Below are 18,061 nucleotides of genomic sequence, written 5' to 3'. Positions count from 1 at the left end.
TCCACTGTGTTCTACTACATACTTGTACTGGACATTCATTTTTAATTTTAACACCAACATGGGAAACTGTTCTTCTTTTCTTTTTTTTCCCTTTTTTACAGTCAAGAAGCAAAGTAAACCTTAAAGATCACAGATAACATGTGGTCATGTTTCGTAAGTAGGACATGTAGGCCACGTAGTATGAGTTCAGGCTGGCCAATCAAATGCAGTCTTGTCTCTGAAGAATGAAGACAAAATCAGTGCTGTTCTCATTTCACACATCAAGTTGAACATGATGACATCTCCAGTGTTTGTTCTCTATCTCACATGTCTGTTTGTGGGCAAAACAGGTGAGTTGTGATTTTGTGTCTTTAAGAGTGTAATGTTTACTCCTCATAGAAATGATTGTAATATCTTGAATGTACTGATTACACTTCTATCACAGTAATTTTAAAATCTCGCTTCATCTCTTATTTCACTTCAGCTCAGACAACTTCTCTGAAATCCTCCTCATCTGTTCATCAAGACAGTGGTTTTATATCAGCTGATGTTGGTGACAACGTAACGCTGCAATGTTACTATGAAGGTGATTTTGCAATGAGATTTGATTGGTATAAGCAAACTCTGGGACAGAAACCAAGGCTCATCTCCACCTCCTATGAGTATGAAGGAAAATACACTTTTCATGATGAATTCAAGAACAATCCACACTTAACACTGGACAAAAATAATTTGACGATCACAGATTTGCAGATTTCAGACTCAGCTACGTACTACTGTGCAGTTGGTAATTCATTGACGTTAGAAATAGCAAACCTAGCTATAGTCAATGTGAAGAGTTCAAGTTTGAACATCCAAGCTTTGGTGCATCAGTCGGCATCTGAGAGCATCCAGCCAGGAGGCTCTGTGACTCTGAACTGTACAGTACACACTGGGACCTGTGATGATGGAGAACACAGTGTTTACTGGTTCAAATACTCTGAAGAATCTCATCCAGGACTCATTTACATACATGGAGGCAGGAATGATCAGTGTGAGAGGAACACCAACACACAAACACACACCTGTGTCTACAACTTGCCGATGAAGAGTCTGAATCTTTCTCATGCTGGGACCTACTACTGTGCTGTCGCCTCATGTGGACAGATACTGTTTGGAGACGGGACCAAGCTGAATGTTTGCAGTAAGTAACTTTCGACCAAACGTTGTTTCATCTGATAAAGACATGATTACTGTCAAAATTGTCATCAAAATAGAGATAAATCAGAGAGTTGTGTAATATCTCATTATATGTGACTCTCTACAGATGAGGTAGACTCTCTTGTCTTGGTGTATTTCTTGAGTGGAGCTTTGGCGTTAACCACCATCCTCAGTGTTTTACTGGCTTTCTCAATGTACAAGATGAAAAGAATTGGCCAGTGTACAGGTAACTTTATTTCTCTTTATAACTCTTATATTTGATTCCTATTCAATGAACATTACATTGAATAAAACATTTCTTTCTGTTTTCACAACCAGAGTCTCAAGCAACATTTTCAGCTCCTTCTGTGACAAATGGCGAGGTAAAACTTACTCTTAATAGTGATTAATATTTAAACATTTTCTTGTATAACCAGCTGATATTGGGGAGTTTTTGGGACATTTTTTCATATTTGTCAGGATCTATATCTATATCAACTTTTACATATGTTGTTAGCAGAGTCACCAAGACGCAGACAACATGCAATATGCTGCTTTCACTGTGAAGCTGCCCAACAGATCAAGAAGACTGAGGAACAACTCCAATGATGAATGTGTGTACTCCAGTGTAAAGTAGTACAATTACATGTTACATTTCTGCTTTTTAAGTAAAGCATTGTTTTCTTTTTGATATCGCAATGTAGTTTTAGAAGTTGATCTTGAGATGAATATCTTTTTATATCGTCCTTGAGTTCTGCGGTCAACAGATAAGATCTCTTTTTAGCTGAGACTAGGTCATGTGAACATCTCTTTGTTGCTTTTGTCTTTGTGGTTTTAAGCAGAATTTTTATAGTACAAAAAACATGAATTTAACATAAAGAGACAATTTTGAATACATTTGAATGCATTGCCTTTAGATCTAACTCGTATATGTATTGTATTGTATGTATAAACTCAGATTAATTGATACTATGCAACTGATTCGTGGGATTTGTACTTGATCACTTTATATGTAATGGTTTTTAACAATGTAAATACTTTTATGCATCTTGTGTTATTAATGATCAAACAATAAATAATATACATTGATTATGGAACACTTTCGTATGCTTTAATCTCAGGAGCCAGATGCTCAAGTTTGAGACAAAGTCAATGTCTCTTAGCTTGCAGACCAACGAAGGGAATTTTAGTACTGGGGACAGGGTCAAGACAACAGGTAGTAGGTTTCCTCTATGATGATATGGTGCCTAATGTGCATGACACTGACCCACCACACATTACTACATCAACTCTATACTGTGCTGCATCTGAGTACACAGCAGCACTGTGCCTGAACACATCCAGTTACACACTAAATGAGGACTGCAGCTGTTGCTTTGTCCTACTAAATAACCGCTTTCATTATGCAGTCAAAGAAGAGCAGGCGAAAAAGCTTTTATGAAATACAGTGGTGATCATATATAGAGAGAAGAAGAAAAGCCATTTGTGGTTTTTAGCTAGATGTAAGGATGTTCACACTCTCTGCACTTGAGTCTGCATCCTGCATTATAGTGGACTGAGAGGAAACTATAATGCATGCAGGGTCACTAGTACACCCAGTAACACAAAACTACTAAGTTGTAATGACAAGGTACACGCAGCATGCACTGTAACACTGGATGATCAAAACGTACATACGGTAGCAGGGTTTTCTCTGCCTATCAAACTAAAAGACAGGCTGCCTTTATATTACTGGCTGCTGCCTTTTGTTGTAATGTACGGCACGTGATGTTGACAGAACTAAAAAGGCGGTACTCAACTGCAAAGGCAGTGCAGCCCTCCAACACTCTACAGTGCACACACACCACATTTTGTAGTTCATCTAGAAAAACGGCAGCAGATACAAGATTTTTTTTTAAATGTAATGACTAAATAATTGTCTTTACAAGACAAATCCAAAATATATTGTATATATATATCCTTTACTGTCACTCAGAGACTAACTTTAGTTGAGCATTAACAAACTAGACCTGCTGTGTGACATCCTGTCTGTTGTTTCTGCTTTGTTTTAGTTTGTCTTATTTTGAAAGTTTTTCTCCTTATCTGTGTGGTTGTTCTTACTTCCTGTGTTTTCCAGCTTTAGTTGATTTCCTCTTGTGTTTCACCTGTATCTTGTTACACTTACCTGTGTCATGTCCTGTTTTACCACCCCGCCACCCCCCATCTATATAGGTTTTTGTTTTCAATTCAGTCATTTTCCGATTTCCTGTGTTACTTGCCTTCATGTTGAGTTTCCCCTGTGTTGGCAAAAATAAAGTACATTCTTCAGTTTCACTCTGCCTATTGTGTTCTCTACTTTGGACCATTTATCTTAATAACCAGTTATGTTTCATATTGTATTTCAGTGGACTAAGGACACCAGTGAATAGTTTGGGACACACTACTACTGCGCAAGAGACTGAAATGGTGCCCCCATTTCTCATTGATTGTAAATCACATCTGCACCCAGGTATTGTGATAGTATTGAATTAGGAGATGAGTGTATTGTCCCAAGCCTATAATATAAACACTGCCATGTGTCATAACCTTTATTTTCTATCTTGGTATAAAATGTAACTCCCTTTGAAAATCTTGAAAATCTTTGTCGATCAAAACATATTTCTTTAACTTAACAACTTAAAAATGATAAAGATGCACAAACTTCCAGAGCTTTTTTAACCTTTGTCGCAAAAACATCAAGGGCAAACCCATATACAGTATGACTTCAGCTTAGCCAATCAAATGCAGTCTTGTCTCTGAAGAATGAGGAAAAGATCAGTGCTGTTCTCATTTCACACATCAAGTTGAACATGATGACATCTCCAGTGTTTGTTCTCTATCTCACATGTCTGTTTTTGGGCAAAACAGGTGAGTTGTGATTTTGTGATTCAAACTTATATCTTTAAGAGTGTGATTACTCCTCATACAAAATGATTTTAATATCTTGAATTATTACACTGACTTCTATCACAGTGACTTAACAAAAAAAATGCTTTATTTCTCATTTCACTTCAGCTCAAACAACTGCTCTGAAATTCACCTCACCTGTTCATCAAGACAGTGGTTTTATATCAGCTAATGTTGGTGACAGCGTAACTTTACAATGTTATTATGGAGGTGATGTTGCAGCGAGGCTTTACTGGTATAAGCAAACTCTGGGACAGAAACCGAAGCTCATCTCCTCCGTCTACAAGTTTAACACAAATAGTACTTTTCATAATGAATTCAAGAACAAACCACGTTTCACACTGGAGACTGATAATGGAAATAATCACTTGACGATCACACATTTGCAGATTTCAGACTCGGCTACTTACTTCTGTGCAGGTGGTAATTCATTGACATTCGAATTTGTGAAGGGAGCTATTGTTAATGTAAAGGGTTCAGATTTGAACATCCAAGCTTTGGTGCATCAGTCGACATCTGAGAGCATCCGGCCAGGAGGCTCTGTGACTCTGAACTGTACAGTACACACTGGGACCTGTGATGATGGAGAACACAGTGTTTACTGGTTCAAAAACTCTGAAGAATCTCATCCAGGACTCATTTACACACATGGAGGCAGGAATGATCAGTGTGAGAGGAACACCAACACACAAACACACACCTGTGTCTACAACTTGCCGATGAAGAGTCTGAATCTTTCTCATGCTGGGACCTACTACTGTGCTGTCGCCTCATGTGGACACATACTGTTTGGAGACGGGACCAAGCTGGATGTTGAGCGTAAGTAACTTTCTAGTAGATGTGATTACATCTGATAAAGACATGATTACTCTCAAAATGAACTTCACTTCAAAATAGAGATAAATCAGAGAGTTGTGTAATATCTCATTATATGTGACTCTCTACAGATGAGGTAGACTCTCTTGTCTTGGTGTATTTCTTGAGTGGAGCTTTGGCGTTCACCACCATCCTCAGTGTTTTACTGGCTTTCTCAATGTACAAGATGAAGAGAAACAGCTTCCAATCTACAGGTAAATGTTTATATCTGACAGTATGTATTCATTGAACATGGCTTTGGAAGAAAATAACTGTTTCTGTTTTCACAAACAGAGTCTGAAGCGACATGTTCAGCTCTGTCTGCAACAAATGGCGAGGTAAAACATATTTTAAACATTGGAATTAATATCTAAACACATTTTTTTACATAACCAGTTATTATTGGGGAGTTCTATGGAAATTGTCTTGATGTTTGTCAGGATCCATACTATTATCAACTTTTACATATGTTGTTAGCAGGGTCACCAAGACACAGACAACCTGCATTATGCTGCTTTAAGTGTGAAGCTGCCCAACAGATCAAGAAGAGTGAAGAACAACTCCAACAATGAATGTGTGTACTCCAGTGTAAAGTAGTACAATTACATGTTACACATCTGCATTTTTAAGTAATATTTCTTTTTGTGTAATATACGTATAATATAGTTTTAGAAGTTGATATTGAGATGAAGATCTTGTTATATATTCCTTATGGTCATTTTTCTGGTGAGATTAGTTCATGTGCACATTCAGAAAACATCTCTGTATTGCTTTTGTCTTTGTGGTTTTAAGCAGAATTTCGTATATTTCAAAAATGGAAAAAAAAATTAACATACTGTGACATTTTTTAAGACATTTGAATAAATGCCCTTTTCATCAAACTAGTGTATGTATTATATTGCATGTTTAAGCTCAGATTAATTAATGCTACACAACTGACTCATAGGCTTTGTCTTCCACTGGATTACTTCCCATGTAATCATTGTATTTGTACCTTTTATGCAACTAAGATCAAATAATAAACAATATACATTAATTACGATATACTTTGGCCTTGAGATGTGATGGTGTGAGTTCAGTCCCTTGTTGCATTGACTGCAGCTTCATCATACAACCACTGCTGGTGTTATCTTGTGTATCAGAAAAATCATGTGACCAAGTCAGGAGCAATATATATATATATAGCGTATGAAAAAGGACAAAAACATAGATGATCCCACTTTCATTCAGTGACTTCATTTGGAATCTGGATTTAGTAGATGTGTTACTCCCAATCAGGTTATCATTGTGTTGTCTTCTCAATGTGTACTGTGTTCTACTGTAGATCCAACATGTGGCCACTCTTTGATTATTTACTGCTAAAATACTAATAACTAACAAGCTCATACAGACTTTGTGCCAGGTGTGTGCAGATTTGGATGTAAATATTAGACTGTGTAATCGGTGAGGTAATTGATTACTTAAATGACAATAATGATATATTCAAACGTGATATATTGTCATTGTGATTCAATGAGTCATGTCAACTTTGCACTTGTTATAAAGATCGAAGGACATGAGGACGCATGTAAAACAACATATATCAGGGTATGTATTGGTGCTTTATGTGTGTAACTCAGACCTACCACACATCACTGCATTGACTGTATAGTGGCACTTTTTTGACAATGCACGGATGTAGAAGAGAAAAACTGTTTGTGGTTTTCAGCAGAATATAACCATGTTCACACCTTTAGAAAAGTATCCATTCAGCTTAAAGCACTTTAACACACAAAACAGCAGGTCCTTGTCTGCTGATTGAACTTACTTTATTTGACATCTGCTACCAGTCCAGTAAAATGGAGGTTGAGGACAATCCACAGTTAGATCATTTAAATGAAAGCATGTAGCTATTTCTATGTGCTTTTTATAAAAGTTATATATTGTAAAAGTGAGTGACTGTGGCTCAGGAGGAAGAGCAGGTCGTCCACTAATCATAAGGTTGGTGGTTTGATTATCGGCTCCTCCAGTCTGCATGTTGATGTGTTCTGGGCAAGATACATACACCCATTGGTCCCGATGTCTGCACCAATGGTGTATGAATGTGTGTGTGAATGTAACATGTAGTATAAAAGTGGCATGAAGTCACACTGACCTCCAGCAATGGATCTGTACCATGCTGTGTTTCTAGTGTACTTCACAGGTATGTAACATATATTCAAACCTGTCCACTGTCCTGCTACATGTTTGTACTGGATATTTAATTTTTAGTGATTTTAAATCACTTGCAAAGATGGGTAGCAGTTAGTTTTTTTTATATTTTTGTCATTATGTCAATATAGTCAAGAAACAAACTTCAGGGGGTCCCAAGCATATGCTTTTATTACTGGGCATCACAAATGAGGTATATATATGAATGGGTAAACCCAGATGTAACTAATACGTGGATTGATATTGAATCTAGAAACTGTGGTATGTTGATGCTGAAGGACTGCCCCTTTGTGAATCATAAAAAAGCAAAACAGGAGGTTCCTAATAATTTCATTGTTTTGAATACACTGAATACATGGAGCAAAATCAAGGTCCATTTCAAACTTAAAAACAACTTTTCACTTCTGGCACCTATATGGAGAAATCCAGATTTTTTACCCTCATGTCAGGACCCAGTATTTAAGGTATGGCAGGAAAAGGGGCTAGACCAGCTTGCTAAACTATTTACAGGAGGAACAATGGAGTCATTTGAGAGTTTGAAAAGTAAATACTCTCTGCAACAGTCCCACTTCTTTCGATTCCTACAAATCCGTCATTATGTAAATAAGAATATGCAAACCTCTAACTCATCTTTCTTGGAAAACCTACTTGTTCAACCTCTTCCAAAAAGATTCATCTCCTGCATGTATGAAGCATTTGATGTAAATTCAAACTATTCCACTGACCACATACGAAGACAGTGGCAAATCGATTTGGAATGTCAGATAGAAGAGGATACTTGGACAACAATCATAAAAAACACATTAACCATCTTGAGCTGTAATAATGACAGAGAGAGGCAATTTAAAATCTTACACAGACTCCACTATACACCTCTGATGAGAGGCAGGCTTGGTCTCAGCTCCTCTAACTGTAACAAATGTGATAGCGAAATCGGTACCTATGCACATATGTTTTGGGAATGCTCGAAGATACAAGTGTTTTGGAATGAGGTTAAGAAAGAACTGGACACTCTGATTGGACATAACTTGGACCTATCACCTCTTCAGTGTATCCTGGCGGCTAAGGTCTCAAGCGCAAGGAGCAACCACAACGCAAAACTCATCGGAATACTCTTGTACATGGCACGAAAAACTATTCTTAAGCTTTGGATTCATAAAGACACTCCTACATTGAACGATTGGTATAAGGAGGTACTGAGTATAATCCCCTTGGAAAAACTGACTTATAGCCTTCATGATAACATGGAGGGCTTTACAAGAGTATGGCAACCAGTTTTTGACGCTGTGGATCCCTCTGGACTGAGCTTCAACATTCCTCACTAACATAGATGACTCTGGTGGTGTGTTTATGTTTGTAATCTGTTACTTGTTTTATGTTTATTCATAACTACTGAGTAGCTTATGCTATAGAAAAATGTATGGTTCTGTGGAAACCACATGTAAAGGACAATATATGGCCTGTTGAACCTTAATAAAAAGAAATAAAAAAAAGAAAAAGAAACAAACTTCACTTAAAAAATTGCAGATAACATGTGGTTATGTTTCCATAGTCGAAGACGTAGTATGACTTCAGGTTGGACAATCAAATGCAGTCTTGTCTTTGTAGAGTGAATATATGATCAGACTAAGGACACCAGTGAATGGTTTGGCACATAGTCTGGAGCAAGAGACTGAAATAGTGCCCCCATTTCTTATTGATTGTAAATCACATCTGCACCCAGGTATTGTGATAGTATTGAATTAGGAGATGAGTATATTGTCCCAAGCCTATAATATAAACACTGTCATGTGTCATAACCTTTTGTTCCATCTTGGTATAAAATGTAAGTCCTTTTGAAAATATTTGTCAATCAAAACAATATTGTTTTAACTTAAACAACACACAACTCTAAAGATGCATGCACAAGCTGTGTACAATGCAGCATGCATGTTCCAGAGCTTTTGTAACCCTTGTCGCAAAAACATCAAGGGCAAACCCATAGCAGTATGACTTCAGCTTAGCCAATCAAATGCAGTCTGGTGTCGGAAGGAGGAAACGATCAGTGCTGTTCTCATTTCACACATCAAGTTGAACATGATGACATCTCCAGTGTTTGTTCTCTATCTCACATGTCTGTTTTTGGGCAAAATAGGTGAGTTGTGATTTTGTGACTAAAACTTATATATTTAGTGTGCATGGTTACTCATACAAATGATTTTAATATCTTGAATTATTACACTGAATTCTATCACAGTGACTTAACAAAACATTTGCTTTATTTCTCATTTCACTTCAGCTCAAACAACTTGTTCTGAAATTCACCTCACCTGTTCATCAAGACAGTGGTTTTATATCAGCTAATGTTGGTGACAGCGTAACTTTACAATGTTATTATGGAGGTGATGTTGCAGCGAGGCTTTACTGGTATAAGCAAACTCTGGGACAGAAACCGAGGCTCATCTCCTCCGTCTACAAGTTTAACACAAATAGTACTTTTCATAATGAATTCAAGAACAAACCACGTTTCACACTGGAGACTGATAATGGAAATAATCACTTGACGATCACACATTTGCAGATTTCAGACTCGGCTACTTACTACTGTGCAGGTGGTAATTCATTGACATTTGAATTTGTGAAGGGAGCTATTGTCGATGTAAAGGGTTCAGATTTGAACATCCAAGCCTTGGTGCATCAGTCGACATCTGAGAGCATCCAGCCAGGAGGCTCTGTGACTCTGAACTGTACAGTACACACTGGGACCTGTGATGATGGAGAACACAGTGTTTACTGGTTCAAATACTCTGAAGAATCTCATCCAGGACTCATTTACACACATGGAGGCAGGAATGATCAGTGTGAGAGGAACACCAGCACACAAACACACACCTGTGTCTACAACTTGCCGATGAAGAGTCTGAATCTTTCTCATGCTGGGACCTACTACTGTGCTGTCGCCTCATGTGGACAGATACTGTTTGGAGACGGGACCAAGCTGGATGTTTGCAGTAAGTAACTTTCTAGCAGACATTTAATCTGATAAACACATGATTACTATCTAATCGAACTTAACATTAAAATAGAGATAAATCAGAGAGTTGTGTAATATCTCATTATATGTGACTCTCTACAGATGAGGTAGACTCTCTTGTCTTGGTGTATTTCTTGAGTGGAGCTTTGGCGTTCACCACCATCCTCAGTGTTTTACTGGCTTTCTCAATGTACAAGATGAAAAAGAGCAACAGTGGCCGATTTACAGGTAACTGTTTGTAACTGATATCATGTATTCACTGAACATGACTTTTGAGTAAAATTATTTTTTATGTGTTGTACAATCAGAGTCTCAAGTAAGAAATTCAGCTCCCTCCACTGATGCAAAGGTGAATCCTTCTTTTTAACATGCAGCACATTCATAAATTGATTTTTGGATGTTGTTTTCGAATAATATCATAATGTACTGATATATACTTTGTTACCAGGATTACGAAGATGCAGACAACCTGTATTATGCTGCTGTAAGTGAGAACCTGACCAACAGGCGAAGAAGGCAGAAGGACCGAATCTGGAGTGAATGTGTGTACTACAGTGTAAAGCAGTAGAACTGGAAATATTTCATTTGTACTTTGAGCAGAATACATGAAATTGTAGTGTGTTTTAAGTTTGTTTTTACAGCCTCTTGAATGTGTTGCTATTCTTTAGTAATTTTAGGATACTGTACTTTTTATCCATGTGATTTGAAGCAGAATATCAACATAACTTTGTTTATTGCAAATAAACTGTGTATCTCTAGTTATTTTTTATTACATACTCTATGAATATAATGATTTTTGTGTCTTTAGCAGTAAATGGTTTGATCTATATTGCAGAATGTACTCATTGTATTTTAGGATCAAGACTGTATTGGATATGTGTGTTTTATCCACATTGGTTTCATTGGTTTGGCATGTATGAGTTTTTCTATTATCTTCACATTTTATGTAAATAATCAATTAAACATTTACATTTTGAAAAGCACAATATGGTATGTTTGCATGTATTAAATCTAGATACAGAGTCAGTTGTTCTGGGAATACAAAGTAAAGTGACACAGCAAGGTTTCTTATAATGATCTGAAGCTCAGTTAGGTTTCAGTGTTCAGGTTAAACTAACATTGGCAAGAATGTGTGAGTACCTGCCTCCCAGTGCTGTAACTCATAAATGTATAAGAGTGCATTGTTCTGATCTAATTCACAAAAAACAGAAACAATTAACTAAGCAGATGAGAACCACTATATCATACATTTGGCTGAATTTGGGGGGTGGAGGGACAATGGCTGTGTGAAGCAGGGGGGCAGAAGTTGCTCAGTGAAATATAATAATAATGAGAGGAAGAGAAACAGTGCAACATTTAAATGAGCCAAACATCAGAACTGCCAGCCACAAACCAACAGAAATCTTCCTTATCTCAACTTGCAGCCATTCACCTCTCTGACTGTGTGCTCCTGCAGTTATCAGTGGGTTAAATCTTACTTTGAAACTTTTAATAGTAGTGAAACCACAGCTGTTACACCACAGCTCTGCTCCACAGCGGACAGGTTCAATTTCAGTGAAGTTACTCTGCAGTGGACAGGTTCAGTAGACAAACAACATCCCCGCCCCCTGCCCGCCTTTACCTTGTTCCATCCTGTTCACTCACACACACACACACACACACACACACACACACACACACACACATACACACACACACACACACACACACACACAAAAAGAAAAAAACTTTCAACAGCATTCAGCCTGGCTCCGTCATTACTGGGCAGCATTACTTTTCTTCCTCTCATGTTGAACTGATACAGTGACTCACTATCACCCCTGTGGTACAAAGTGGCATTGCAAGACAGGACAAGCCAAAGCTAGCTGGTTAGCATGTTAACCACAGTAGATATTTCTATAACTCAATACATGAACATGGGCTTTGATGTGATGTGAAAACTGTTATTTTGTCATATTATATTGATAATTTCAGTTAGTATGGGAATGATTACTAAACTTCTGGTCAGTTTTTAAACACTATACCTTTAAAACAAGAGTAAAACAAGTACCTCTCTAATAGAGGAGGACTGCTCAGATTATCATTGACTGTAAAACATAATGGACCTAGCCACTGTGATGTCACACTTTTGTTAGTGGACTCCCATTTTGAAGCCTTGTGTTTGCATTTTGACTGTTGACATCTTAGAATTTTGGAGCCAGGAGTGACCATATTTGGAAGAGAATTTGGAGCTGACCATAACACTAGCTTGTAGCTTGGTTGGCACATTGCACTTACAGCCTGTGGTTAACTGTGGTAATCCAAAAAATAATCAAACTAAAAATGTACTGTGATGGTTTTTATTAGAAACAAATGCTGAACAAGACTTATTTAAGAGACCAATTGGTTTCCTGGTTCATTACCAAATATGACTAAGTATATTGAGCATAAAGAGATTCCACAGTGTCTTGTTACTGGTGTGTTTATGTTGCATATTGTGGTTGTTTATTTTCCATTGATAATAAATCTAACACAAAGATAAAGAGCCTTTATGTTCTTTATATATCTCTCACAATGTGAAACTTCTAAAAAAGCAAACACCGTTAGTAGTGAACATGTGATCATGTTTCCTATACAGTGTCACTTCAGGTTGGCCAATCAAAAGGAGTCTTGTCTATGAGCAGTGGAGAACAGTAAATGATCTTTTCACTTCACACGGCAAGTTGAACACGATGACATCGCCAGTGTTTGTTCTCTATCTCACATGTCTGGTCGTGGGGAAAATGTGTGAGTTGTGTTTTTTGTGATTCTAACTTTGATCTATTAGAGTGGTCGTTTTTCAAATATTTACTGATTACACTGAATTATATCATATTCTATTAACTATACATTTGCTTTGTTTCTTATTTCATTTCAGCTCAGACAACTTCTCTGAAATCGTCCTCATCTGTTCATCGTGACAGTGGTTTTATATCAGCTAATGTTGGTGAAGACAAGACTTTGCAATGTTTATATAAAGATGATGTTCCTGCTAAGTATTACTGGTATAAGCAAACTCTGGGACAAAAAATGAAGCTCATTTCTACCTTCTTCATGTACGATGTAAGCAGCACATTTCATGATGAATTCAAGAATAATCCACGCTTCACAGTGCATACTGAAAAGGGTAAAAATCAATTAAAGATCACAGATTTGCAGATTTCAGACTCAGCTACTTACTACTGTATTAGCTGCTATTTAAACATCTTAGAAGTTTTGGAGGGCACTACTCTCTATGTAAAGGGCTCAGGTTTGAACATCCAAGCTTTGGTCCATCAGTCGGCATCTGAGAGCATCCAGCCAGGAGGCTCTGTGACTCTGAACTGTACAGTACACACTGGGACCTACTACTGTGCTGTCGCCTCATGTGGACAGATAGTGTTTGGAAACGGGACCAAGCTGAATGTTGACAGTAAGTAACTTTCTACCAGACATTATTTCATCTGATAAAGGAATGAATAAGTGAACTAATTGAACTTACCTTCAAAATAGAGGCAAATTAGAGAGCTGTGTCATATCTCATTATATGTGACTCTCTACAGATGAAGTAGACTCTCTTGTCTTGGTGTATTTCTTGAGTGGAGCTTTGGCGTTCACCATCCTCAGTGTTTTACTGGCTTTCTCAATGTACAAGATGAACAAGAGCAACAGTGGCCGATTTACAGGTAACTGTTTATAGCTGATATCATGTATTCACTGAACATGGCTTTTGAGTAAAATTATTTTTTATGTGTTCTACAAGCAGAGTCTCAAGTAAGAAATTCAGCTCCCTTCGCCGGTGCAAAGGTGAATCCTTCTTTTTAACATGCAGCACATTCCTAAATTGATTTTTGGATGTTGTTTTCGAATAATATCATAATGTACTGATATATACTTTGTTACCAGGGTTACGAAGATGCAGACAACCTGTATTATGCTGCTGTAAGTGAGAACCTGACCAACAGACGAAGAAGACAGAAGGACCAAATCTGGAGTGAATGTGTGTACTACAGCGTAAAGCAGTAGAACTGGACATGTTTCATTTGTACTTTGAGCAGAATACATGAAATTGTAGTGTGTTTTAAGTTTGAAAGAAATATGTTTTTACAGCCTCTTAAATTTGTTGCTATGCTTTAGTAATTTTAGGATACTGTACTTTTTATCCATCTGTTTTGAAGCAGAATATCAACATAACTTTGTTTATTGCAAATAAACTGTGTATCTCAAGTTTTTCTTTTTATTACATACTCTATGAATATAATGATTTTCGTGTCTTTAGCAGTAAACGGTTTGATCTATATTGCAGAATGTACTCATTGTATTTTAGGATCAAGACTGTATTGGATATGTGTGTTTTATCCACATTGGTTTCATTGGCTTGGCATGTATGTGTTTTTCTATTATCTTCACATTTTATGTAAATAATCAATTAAACATTTACATTTTGAAAACTTTGAGCACAAGATGGTATGTTACAGTAGCAAGTATTAAATCTAGATACAGAGTCAGTTGTTCTGGGAATACAAAGTAAAGTGACACAGCAAGGTTTCTTATAATGATCTGAAGCTCAGTTAGGTTTCAGTGTTCAGGTTAAACTAACATTGGCAAGAATGTGTGAGTACCTGCCTCCCAGTGCTGTAACTCATACATATGTGTATAAGAGTGCAATGTTCTGATCTAATTCACAATATTTCATTATCTTAAAACAGAAACAATTAACTAAGCAGATGAGAACCACTATATCATAAATTTGGCTGAATTTGGGGGGTGGAGGGATAATGGTTGTGTGAAGCAGGGGGGCCGAATTTGCTCAGTGAAATATAATAATAATGAGAGGAAGAGAAACAGTGCAACATTTAAACGAGCCAAACATCAGAACTGCCAGCCACAAAACAACAGAAATCTTCCATATCTCGACCTGCAGCCATTCACCTCTCTGACTATGTGTTCCTGCAGTTATCAGCTGGTTAAATCTTACTTTGAAACTTTTAATAGTAGTGAAACCACAGCTGTTACACCACAGCTCTGCTCCACAGCGGACAGGTTCAATTTTAGTGAAGCTATACTCTGCAGTGGACAGGTTCAGTTGACAGACAACATCCCCGCCCCCAGCCCACCTTTACCCTATTCCATCCTGTTCACTCTCTCTCACACACACACACACACACACACACACACACACACACACACACAAAAAGGAAATAAACTTTCAACAGCATTCAGCCTGGCTCCATCATTACTGGGCAGCATTACTTTTCTTCCTCTCATGTTGAACTGATACAGTGACTCACTATCACCCCTGTGGTACAAAGTGGCATTGCAAGACAGGACAAGCCAAAGCTAGCCGGTTAGCATGCTACCCACAGTAGATATTTCTGTAACTCAATACATGAACATGGGTTTTGATGTGATGTGAAAACTGTTATTTTGTCATATTATATTGATGATTTCAGTTAGTATGGGAATGATTACTAAACTTCTGGCCAGTTTTTAAACACTATACCTTTAAAACAAGAGTTTAACAAGTACCTCTTTAAGAGAGTAGTACTGCTCAGATTATCATTGACTGTAAAACATAATGGACGTAGCCACTGTGATGTCACACTTTGGTTAGTGGACTCCCATTTTGAAGCCTTGTGTTTGCATTTTGACTGTTGACATCTTAGAATTTTGGAGCCAGAAGTGATCATATTTAGAAGAGAATATGGAGCTGACCATAACACTAGCTTGTAGCTTGGATGGCACATTGCACTTACAGCTTGTGGTTAACTGTGGTAATCCAAAAAATAATCAAACTAAAAATGTGCTTTAATGGTTTTTAGTAGAAACAAATGCTGAACAAGACTTTTTTAGGTGACCTTTTGGTTTCCTGGTTCATTACCAAATATGACTAAGTATATTGAGCATGAAGAGATTCCACTGTGTCTTGTTACTGGTGTGTTTATGTTGGATATTGTGGTTGTTTATTTTTCAGTGATAAAATCTTACACAAAGATAAAGAGCATTTATGTTCTTTATATATCTCTCATCATGTGAAACTTCTAAAAAAAGCAAACACCGTTGGTAGTGAACATGTGACCATGTTTCCTATACAGTGTCACTTCAGGTTGGCCAATCAAAAGGAGTCTTGTCTATGAGCAGTGTATCAAAGTGAATGATCTTTTCACTTCACACGGCAAGTTGAACATGATGACATCTCCAGTGTTTGTTCTCTATCTCACATGTCTGTTCATGGGGAAAATGGGTGAGTTGTGTTTTTGTGATTCCAACTTTTATCTGTTAGAGTAGTTGTTTTTCAAATATTTACTGATAACATTGAATTCTATCACATTCAATTAACTACATTTGCTTTGTTTCTTATTTCACTTCAGCTCAGCTGACTGATCTGAAATCGTCCTCATCTGTTCATCATGACAGTGGTTTTATATCACTTAATGTTGGTGAAGAGATAACTTTGCAATGTTTGTACAAAGGTGATGCTCCTGCAAAGTATTACTGGTATAAGCAAACTCTGGGACAGAAAATGAAGCTCATTTATACCTACCATAAATATGATGCAATCAGCATGTTTTCTGATGAATTCAAGAACAATTCACGCTTCACACTGAAAACTGAAAACGGTAAAATTCACTTAAAGATCAAAGATTTGCACATTTCAGACTCAGCTACTTACTACTGTATTAGTTGTTATTTAAACCTCCTAGAGGTTTTGGAGGACACTACTCTCTATATAAAGGGTTCAGGTTTGAACATCCAAGCTTTAGTGCAGCCATCGGCATCTGAGTGTATCCAGCGTGGAGACTCCGTGACTCTGAACTGTACAGTACACACTGGGACCTACTACTGTGCTGTCACCTCATGTGGAAATGGGACCAAGCTGAATGTTGGTGGTAAGTGATTTTTTTACCAGACGTTTCATCCAGACATGATTTCTTGAGAATTGAACTTAACATCAAAATAGATATAAATCAGAGAGTTGTGTAATATCTCATTACATGTGACTCTCTGCAGACTCTCTCGTCTTGGTGTATTTCTTGAGTGGAGCTTTGGCGTTCACCACCATCCTCAGTGTTTTACTGGCTTTCTCAATGTACAAGATGAAGAGAAACAGCTTTCAATCTACAGGTAAATCTGTGAGGTGTCTGTTCTGCCTTGGTCGTCGGTTCTGTGACATTTTAAGACATCCTGTGTCACTTGAACAGACGTTTACTTAAGTTAAAGTTTACAGCTAGCCATAAAGGATGGGACAAAGGCTATTTCCTTAGACTGACCATGTGTTAAAACAAGTCATAAATGATAGGACAGGGGCTGTTTTTCCAGATTGACCATTTGTTTAGAAGGTGGAGTTTTTTAGGGACCATATATAGTGTTGTGAGAATTGGAGTAGGGAGAGAGATTCAGATTGGGACCAGGAATCTCTCAAGATTGGATGTTTGACACTGTTCTCTTTTGTAATAAAACCTTTCAAATATACAAGTGAGACGTGTCAGCGGTGGTTTCCTTCTTCATTAACACATCAAGAATCTAATTATTAATATAAACCTCATCTGACAGCATGTATTCATTGAACATGGCTTTGGAATAAAATACCCTTTTCTGTTTTCACAACCAGAGTCTCAAGCGACATTTTCCGCTCCCTCTGTGACAAATGGCGAGGTAAAACATACTTTGGAACAGTGGAATTAATATCTAAACACATTTTTACATAACCAGTTATTATTGGGGTGTCTGGACATTGTTTTGATATTTGTCAGGATCCATATTGTTATCAACTTTTACATATTTTGTTAGCAGGGTCACCAAGACACAGACAACCTGCATTATGCTGCTTTAAGTGTGAAGCTGCCCAACAGATCAAGAAGAGTGAAGAACAACTCCAACAATGAATGTGTGTACTCCAGTGTAAAGTAGTAGAATTACATG

The 18,061-nt window shown here is 37.4% G+C and overlaps 2 protein-coding genes and 1 pseudogene across 2 annotated transcripts; all 3 read left to right on the top strand.

Annotated features, from left to right (window-relative positions):
• Positions 1-274: 274 nt before the first annotated feature.
• On the top strand, positions 275-1,795 carry LOC128383425 (uncharacterized). The gene is made up of 5 exons (XM_053343049.1): positions 275-329; positions 464-1,162; positions 1,286-1,405; positions 1,498-1,541; positions 1,679-1,795. Exons 1-5 carry the CDS (start codon positions 275-277, stop codon positions 1,793-1,795), a joined length of 1,035 nt encoding a protein of 344 aa, XP_053199024.1.
• A 2,191-nt stretch (positions 1,796-3,986) lies between these two features.
• On the top strand, positions 3,987-5,535 carry LOC128383787 (uncharacterized). Its single transcript, XM_053343372.1, has 5 exons — positions 3,987-4,044; positions 4,192-4,902; positions 5,031-5,153; positions 5,233-5,276; positions 5,419-5,535. Exons 1-5 carry the CDS (start codon positions 3,987-3,989, stop codon positions 5,533-5,535), a joined length of 1,053 nt encoding a protein of 350 aa, XP_053199347.1.
• Positions 5,536-9,204: 3,669 nt separating this feature from the next.
• Positions 9,205-10,709, top strand: LOC128383361 (uncharacterized; annotated as a pseudogene).
• The last annotated feature ends 7,352 nt before the right edge of the window (positions 10,710-18,061 follow it).

This window comes from Scomber japonicus, chromosome 22 (genome assembly GCF_027409825.1).
Source record: "Scomber japonicus isolate fScoJap1 chromosome 22, fScoJap1.pri, whole genome shotgun sequence".
NCBI lineage: Eukaryota > Metazoa > Chordata > Actinopteri > Scombriformes > Scombridae > Scomber > Scomber japonicus.
Note: the sequence above shows the minus strand (reverse complement) of the source record. Positions and strands in the feature narration are given on the sequence as shown.

Excerpts from the sequence above, each read along its gene's own strand:
- LOC128383425 (XM_053343049.1), top strand. The coding sequence starts at position 275 with ATGACATCTCCAGTGTTTGTTCTCTATCTCACATGTCTGTTTGTGGGC. Across the intron at positions 1,163-1,285 it reads GACCAAGCTGAATGTTTGCA|ATGAGGTAGACTCTCTTGTC; the intron begins GTAAGTAACTTT and ends GACTCTCTACAG. Across the intron at positions 1,406-1,497 it reads AAGAATTGGCCAGTGTACAG|AGTCTCAAGCAACATTTTCA; the intron begins GTAACTTTATTT and ends TTTCACAACCAG.
- LOC128383787 (XM_053343372.1), top strand. The coding sequence starts at position 3,987 with ATGATGACATCTCCAGTGTTTGTTCTCTATCTCACATGTCTGTTTTTG. Across the intron at positions 4,045-4,191 it reads TCTGTTTTTGGGCAAAACAG|CTCAAACAACTGCTCTGAAA; the intron begins GTGAGTTGTGAT and ends ATTTCACTTCAG. Across the intron at positions 5,154-5,232 it reads AAACAGCTTCCAATCTACAG|AGTCTGAAGCGACATGTTCA; the intron begins GTAAATGTTTAT and ends TTTCACAAACAG.